The sequence below is a fragment of the Actinia tenebrosa genome, unplaced genomic scaffold (assembly GCF_029948245.1).
Source record: "Actinia tenebrosa isolate PJP-AT-01 unplaced genomic scaffold, QUT_ActTen_1.0 PGA_scaffold2__45_contigs__length_23673736, whole genome shotgun sequence".
Classification (NCBI taxonomy): Eukaryota; Metazoa; Cnidaria; class Anthozoa; order Actiniaria; family Actiniidae; genus Actinia; species Actinia tenebrosa.
This window is the reverse complement of record NW_028292579.1, coordinates 4544191-4552234: the sequence shown is the minus strand read 5'-3', so window position 1 is coordinate 4552234 and position 8044 is coordinate 4544191. Positions and strand designations below refer to the sequence as shown.

The following is an 8044-nucleotide window of genomic DNA, read 5'->3' as shown; positions in this document are numbered from 1 at the left end:
ATGCAAAGTAGTTACTAGTCTTTAGGGAGTTGTTTTTATTTACCGATGGTACACCCGAACAACAAGCTTCCAACATGACGCAGTCAATCAGCTGCAGTGTAAAGAGACCAGCATCCAGTCTCTTGAGGTAAAACATGTCTTCTGTTTCCTCATCTATTTCTTCGCCCTCCTCAACGAGTTTCTTCAACATAATAAAGAAAAATCAATGTTCTACAGATTTCGTATAGGTGAGTTTGTAATCTCGCCTGTAAACAGTGAGCGTGCTGAGCTGTGCCGTGCCGCGATAGGAGCAATTTACATTTCATTGGTTGCGAACATAATGATGTGCAGATCGTGTTCACATGATGAAACTTGTGCGTAACGCTACAAAATTATCCAGTCTACTTCTAAAACGTTGCGCCCTACGGTCGAGAAGCTGGACACAAGAAACAATCCCGTCGCGCGAAACAGTTTCGCAGTGTTTCCAGAGCCTTGAATGTCCCCGTGGAAAGACTTCATTATAAAGTATGATCTATTGTTACCTCTTTTTCTCTTTCTATCTTCTCATCACAGTCATGTACTTTTTTATAATATTTGAAATGAAGTTCCATCAGTCTGTCTATCTTGATGTGATCGCCTTCTACAAATTTCTGCACCAGACGATTTCTTAAATTCCCCGAAAGATTCCTGAATAAGGATGCTAGAATAGATAAAGTGTGCTCTGGAAAGAAAAAGAAAAAGAATGATTCGTTACTTGTTCTCTCTTCTTCCTGCTTCTGTTATCTTTTTTTTTCTTCTTCTTTTTCTTTTTCCTTCTTTGCTTCCTTCTGTCAATGCTTTTTTGTCTGCCTGTTTCTCACTTTTTTCCCCGTTTCATTTTTGCTTCCTTTCTTCCATTTCCTTCCTTCCTTCCTTCCTTCCTCCCTTCCTTCCTTCCTGACTTTAAAGCACTATTTTCCTTGCCTATCTAGAATGCTTCTTTCTTCTGTTTAACTGTAAAAACATTTTCACTACAATGATACCCAGACCTGACCAGGAAGCGCCGAAAACTCTTAATCCTCACCTTCAAACTGTTCTTCTGATACTCCTGTCTTTTTGTTGGATTTGGGAGGCTAAAAAAAAAAGACATACATTCGTTATTTACATGCAAATACTTTGGTCTTCTAACCCATCTATCTCAATCTCAAGGGTAACAAGGTACAAGACCATCATGAGAGCCATGCTATCTATGCCTTTGATTTATAATTCATTTGCCGCTCTACGGACTGTAGTTACAAATGTTTTCCTCGTTAGTTGGTTCGTGGTTACCAATCAAGTTTTTTTTACCTTCATAAAGAGAGGAAACAGACATCTGAGTCCCAAAAACTCAATAAACTTCTGGCAGTTTTCTATTCCTTCCAGGCCTTGCATTGCATAATCCAGAACTTTCAAAGCACTTCTTCTAGACATCTTCTTTTCTCTAATAATTCAAGCAACATCAAGTGAATGATATTTTGGCTATAAGGACAATAGCTTTTAAAACTATTTAGCCCAAAGTTTCAAAGTTTCACACAATAAATGACATTAAATATAAAATCGATAATTTCATGAAGATTTGAATGGAAAGATGCCAGCCAGCCAACACATTCTCTCATTCAAATCCTTATGAACGTTATCCCATTGAGCACATTATCCATGGATGGAATATAGAACTTCTTTGTGAGGTCATAGTCCATCTTCTTACTTATTCTGTATTTTGATTTAGGAAACTCATTAATAATTCATGAAGAAAACACAATAGAAATCATGACCATGAAGGTGATTTTATATCGGATAAAGATTCGTCTTCATTTGCATAAACTTTAACTTGGATTTTCTCTATCCAACTTGGTTCAATTCGTAAAGAATTCGGTACAATATGAGAACATACATCTGGAGTTTTCTAAGCCGTTTAATAAACTCGCAGATCGTGTTTTATCGGGTCTAAAACCACTCGGCTACGCCTCGTGTTTTATACCCGATAAAACACTCCTGCTCGTTTATTAAACAGTACATAAACACTCTGGGAGCTGTAGAGCACTCGCAATTAATCACTGCAATTAAGCAAAAGAAACACTGAGCTATGCCTCATGTTCCTAAGCTTGCTTCTCTCACCCTCATGCCGTACAGCTCCCAGGGTGTTTACAGTGTATCACAGTACAGTAATATGCATACTTATTTTGTCTTCCTTGAATCTAATCCAAAATAAAACACATTCAAATAGATGGTCTGCAACAGTTTGTACAATATTGCTTACACAGCTGTACCTTAGCATAAGTATCATCAACTGAAGTCCTTCTCCTTTCAAGAACAGGTCTTTATTTGGGTTGTACATTAATGCTGAACACAAGCAGTTAAAGAGGTTTTCCATGTACTCTAGTTCATCAGAGGCAGTTGGATCATAACGTTTGTACAACTGAAACATAGAAAGAATATTTTTATTGCTTTTAACCATTTTCACAAATTTTATTTTTTCCCCCATATCATTTGCATAAGCATTACAGTTTTTTGACATCTAGTAGCTTTTATATCTTTGGGTTTTCCATCAATTAATAATTCAATTACTGTACTTATACCTCTGTGAATTTAACTGATTGTAGCAGAATCAAAAGACACACACACACACCACACACACAAGAACATGTTTTTTCTAATGTGCAGAAAATGACTCACTGATAAACTTTGTAGCAAAGTATCAATTCCATTTGATTCTCCCAATAACTGTCTGTTCTCTGATAATAAGATAAAACAAAAAACAAAAAATGAGAGTGAGTGAGAGGGTCCATGAGAGAGATAGAAATGTTGAAGAGGTGGGGATGGTTGGGGCAGTATAATAATGAGAAATAAAGATGCTAGCTTTTTTCTACGCCCCATTCAGTAATACACCTCTTGCATGTGACATCAAAGCAGCTCAATTTGGAGGACAAAACAAAAGAATTTCAATTTCCTGGGAATTGAAAACCTATTGTTGTCCTCCAAATTGAGCTGCATACCGGTGTGCTGCAAGAGGTCTATAAATATAGCAAACGGGAAGAGTGATGTAAGTGTGAAGAGGAACATGACCCATAGGCAAGTGCTTCTCATACTCTGGACAATGAGTAGTTTTGGAGCAAAGAAAAAACTGTTTTATTTGTTTTATTTATCACATATTCGAAAAAAATTTGTTGTGATTTTCAATGCTGTTTTTTTTACATTTCTTTACACATTGCACACATGGATGGCATCAGCGGCAGTGGTTTGTCAACCAATTAACAGCACAGTTCTTGACAAATCAGAGTCTATTTACATACAACATGAAATAACAATCTGTATCTTGCAAGCAAAGTCACCATTTAATAATTCTTCAAACCAGAGAAGGAAAGAGTTCTCAAATTTAAATCAGAAAAGACAGTATAACTTTTACTGTACATGACTCAATTTTTAGAGAAGTACAAAGTAGGAAGCTCTGCCAGGAGGAGAGTAAGACAGTGGAGATTGATCTACAAACCTTCTGTGTTTTGTAATAATATAGATAATATTTCACTGCTGTACAACTTGTTTGCATTAAATGCAGGCTTTTGCTGTTGACAAGAAAGTAAATGTTAAATTATATATTATATATAAGATGATAGACGATGATCATAAAACTCAGCTCTTTCTGATTGTTTGGAGTGAATGCTTTATGAGAACGCATAGCATGTTTGCACAATTTCAATCTAATAAATTCCCTCATGTTTTATCACACCAAGGTATTGCAGGATATCAAGATAATGGTGATAATCATCTAGCCCTGTTTTCATACCACATGCATCACAAGAACCACCATGTGGTTAGTGGTGAGTATATATTATAAATAAGATAGAAAAATAGGAGGGAAATGTACTTTGAGTCTTCTTATGATCCATCCTATCAGCCCTTGCTCCCCAGCTATTTGACATATTGTGTCTCGCAGCTCTGTCATATTTTCGATTATACCTAGGGGGGCAAGTAATACACTAGTTTAGCTTAATAAAGGGTAAAGGTGTGTGAGGGTCATAATTTTTGAGGGTCAAACTGTGAGATAACTCATGGCTAAATGTATTTACACTTGTTAAATAAAGTTTACTGTAGCATAATGTCTCTTGATAACAGTAATGATGAAGAAATAAACAACTAAAAATATTTAGCAGTGACATTGCTAGCTATTATTCTTAACCACTGTCTTTCAAATGGAATTTAGAAGTTGATTTTTGCAGAGGAAGGAAAAACAGAGCACCTGGAGAAACCCTTGAAAAACAGGAGAGAATTGACAAGCAGCTCTACTGACACATACATGTATCTCACTGGGATTGCTGTTGGGTTGCATTGCTGAGAGCTGAGCTCTCATTCCTATGTACATGTATGCCTACTGTGAGTGCTGATAACATGTATAAAACACTTTGGTGAAGGGGTTATGGTGATAAGTAAGATATATTACAGTTGCAACATACTTAATGAGTTGTATACTCCATCACTCTCTTCTTTGACTGTTTCTTCAAGTCTTTCTAGATTCTGAACCAACAGGGCTATCACTTGACCTTCAAGCTTTGGATGAGAAATTTAAAAAGTGTTAAGTACTACTGTAAATGTTTCCAGTAACCGGTCAATTCACCCACGGACCAACTCGCCCACGCCAATTCGCCCATGCATAAAATCATTGATCATGCATTTGCCAACTCGCCCATGCAAACTCGCCCACATTTAAAATTACTTTAAGAAATATCTAACCGTATATTTAAGACTAATTTAATGTAGTTTGTGATTTATCAACCTTATTACTTGACATTTACATTTAAATTGTTTTATGAGTTGTTTTGTTTGTTAGCAAGTTAGCATAGGCGAGTCCGTTATGGTGTATAAAAAGTTTGCGTTTTGAAGTCTTGAGCTTAAGTTTAGATATTTCTTAAAGTGATTTTAAAATGTGGGCGAGTTTGCATGGGCGAGTTGGCAAACGCATGATTGATGATTTTATATGTAGGCGAATTGGCGTGGGCGAGTTGGTCCATAGGCGGATTGACTGTAAACCATGTTTCCTTATCCTAGTATAGACCCTTTCTGAGATAGCAAAAAAGGTGTATTCTGGTGTAGATTGGACATCTTTTGTCAATCATACAGTACATGTACCTTACATGGTGCTGTTTGTACCCAAGCTATAACCAAAATGAATCTTGTTCACTGAACTGAGCAAAGGCCTATTAGTTATAAGACGTCAACTAAAATATCTGATGTAAAAAGTTCTTACCAAGGCATCAATTAGTGCTGTTGCTCCTTCTTCACTTTCATTTAATGTATCAACATCTGTCATTTCTTGCAAAAGATCGATAACATTAACTGCTATGTCTGAAGAAGTTATTAAATTGGTAAAGGATAATGACACATCAGAGGCAACAAAAAGGTAAAGAAATGGGATAAAATGGTTATAGTCTTGATGCTATTTAGTTTTACTGCGATTCTCAGTCATGCAACCAACTAGACCTTCATCGCGAACAATCAAAAGGGTTTCTATTGTTTCTATGCCAGGACTGGCGTGAATACTCACGTGGACATCATCATTGCCATCATGATTATCACCTAGGCTGAAGCACTCTGACCTATGGTTATATGCTAATTCAAGGTTAAATTAGTTGCCGTAGTATCCAAGATATGATCCTATGACTAGTACCAAAATAACTGACATTCTGTTTAGATTTATCAGGTTCTTACAGGGGGAGAGAGATGTGTCTTGCGTACCATATATTGAATATCACTGTCACATGATATATATTGTCATTTTATACTGTTACACTAAGCACATATTCTTTTTGCTTCGTTACCGCATTACACACAAGACATACTGCAAGTGATCAAAGGATACCAGTATTTTCATGACTCAGTAGACCCAGCATAGTATTGACTGCATTCAATTCTACTATGTGGTGATATAATTCAGGTGCTGTTGCTATGATATGAAGCTTTTGAATCTCGTCATTTAAATCCAGCTCTGACTCCATGAATCTGTTAAGTCAAGAATTTAATATGATAAATAAACAATGGAGTGCTTGAAGGTGAAGCTGTGTGGGGGAAAATGTATTGTTCCTGTCAACATGGCTGTTGTATGAGAAAGGGCAATTATAAACATTCATGCAAAGGAGATATTTTTGCTCCGACGAAGGACTAGCTTCTGAAACATCACTGTCTTTTCACGGTGTATAATTTATCCTTTTATCATTACTGTTTCATTAGAAACACCGACGCAGCTCACACTAGTTTTTAGCTAGTCATCTCTTCACAAGGAAATAATGGTATTCTCAAGCACAATCATTGGTAAAGTCACATGATCTTACTTTTCAGGGAGGTCTGGGTATTTTATTCTCATTTCCTGGTTCTTGGTGACTCGCTTTTCAAATGACAACAACATTCTTTTTAATGAGCTTACATCTAAAGTTTCAACCTGTAAAAAAAAACACAACAAATTCCATAAAACTTTCACGTAAAATAGTATGAGGTGTCAAATGTAATGGCTGGCTGGAACTTAGGCTAAGACACTGTAGGCCTACAGCTTGTAATGTCCAAATCATTGTTATTATTGGAAATCACCCTTGACATTCAATATATTGTACATGCATGTAGTTTACTTCAGGGGCGATGGAGCCGGGGGGTGGGGCAGGCCACGAAATTTTTTGGGGGGTCCTGGCCCCCCACTAAACATTGGTTGTCAGTCATAGTTTTACGGCGCATGCATCTGCAGTCAAACAAAACAGCAGTCAGCATTAAATATAATATTTCAGTGCCTCCCCTGTACTGCACATGCCAAAGTGATGTACTCTGTTTAGTATGTATGCATAAGTTCCAGCTCTTGAATAAAGTGTTCACCAGAAGCACAACATAAGTTGCCTTTTCCTCTGTCCATATGTAACACAATGCTAAAATAAAAAAAACGTACAGGTAGGGCTAAAATCCAACCTGTCCCTCTCTCTCCATGGCCCTTATGTTAGACTTGAGGCTTAAAGAGACTGTAAGCCAAGCTCTTAATCCACTTACATTGGATTCTTAGATAAAGAATACAATCTCTTGATTTGGGCTATGAATGCATACTGTGTTATATCAAGATAATGGGAAATACATATAGAAATTACTTTTCATTGGGAAATGATCAACCTCCAGTGATCCTCATCTCAGTCAATGACTTAGTTCATTTTTGCCTATATTAACTGACTTCATACCTCAGGCTCATTATCAACCATTTCGAGTATCCTTTCTCTCTCCTCATCTGTCAGCTCTGTTCCCTTTGCCATAAACTGTGCTTCTACTTCAGAAATCTTTTTTTTCCAAGAGATCTGTTCGTCTTCTTCATCCCCTTTCTTTCTTTTTGTCCCTTTATCAGGCTGTAAATAAATGAGAACACAACAGAACAGGCAGACAGACAGACAGACAAATAGGCAAACAGACAGACAGACAGACAAGACAAACAGACAGGCAGACAGACAGGCAGCAAGCTTTAATTCATTATACAGTATAAAAAACATCACTTTAATGCTACAACGTATAAAACAGTTGGTGTTGGAAATATCTCAGGCATCAAGTTAATTAAACGACTCTATGTAGTAGTTAGTCGATCTCTAGATCTCTTGTTTTTCAAGGAATTCCCGTGCTTTTTCCTTTTTCCTTCTAGCCTTAATTATTTGACCATGGGATGTGTATTCAGTGTTTAATACCCTCCTAAAACTAGGATTTCTTTTAAGAACTTCACAACAAGAACACGTGAACACTCGCCTGACAGGTGAACTTTCACACGTCCATAAAATAAATCCCCTGATTCCGATCACTGAATCATATGCACGTACTACTTACCTGGAAAGATATTAACTCCCCTACATCCATCTTTCTTCAGTTATACTACCATAAGATGTAAATAAAACAAAAAATTTCAAACTATTTTTTACACAAACTTCAACTTTATTTTGCTTTACTAGGAACCAATCTACCTCGGTCTATTGCGCAGATTAGATTCGCGTGTATTTTATTGCGATTATCAGCTGACTGAAACCCTGTGGACTCATCAGGGGGAAAA

The 8044-nt window shown here is 36.8% G+C and overlaps 1 protein-coding gene across 2 annotated transcripts in view; it reads right to left on the bottom strand.

The window, feature by feature from the left end:
• Nucleotides 1-7945, bottom strand: part of LOC116289572 (beta-catenin-like protein 1) — a 10926-nt gene extending 2981 nt beyond the window's left edge. The window contains exons 1-14 of one of the 2 annotated variants that reach the window (XM_031696526.2): nt 7825-7945; nt 7197-7358; nt 6318-6424; nt 5849-5988; nt 5237-5334; nt 4446-4539; nt 3860-3951; nt 3485-3557; nt 2671-2729; nt 2265-2413; nt 1306-1438; nt 1043-1091; nt 522-700; nt 44-181 (exon numbers count right to left, since the gene is read on the bottom strand). In XM_031696526.2, the coding sequence (XP_031552386.1) occupies nt 44-181; nt 522-700; nt 1043-1091; nt 1306-1438; nt 2265-2413; nt 2671-2729; nt 3485-3557; nt 3860-3951; nt 4446-4539; nt 5237-5334; nt 5849-5988; nt 6318-6424; nt 7197-7358; nt 7825-7854 (1503 nt within the window). In that variant the 5' untranslated portion in view covers nt 7855-7945. Of the gene's footprint in view, nt 1-43; nt 182-521; nt 701-1042; nt 1092-1305; nt 1439-2264; nt 2414-2670; nt 2730-3484; nt 3558-3859; nt 3952-4445; nt 4540-5236; nt 5335-5848; nt 5989-6317; nt 6425-7196 lie in introns of both variants that reach the window. The other variant, XM_031696519.2, reaches the window with a different exon arrangement.
• Nucleotides 7946-8044: the final 99 nt, after the last annotated feature.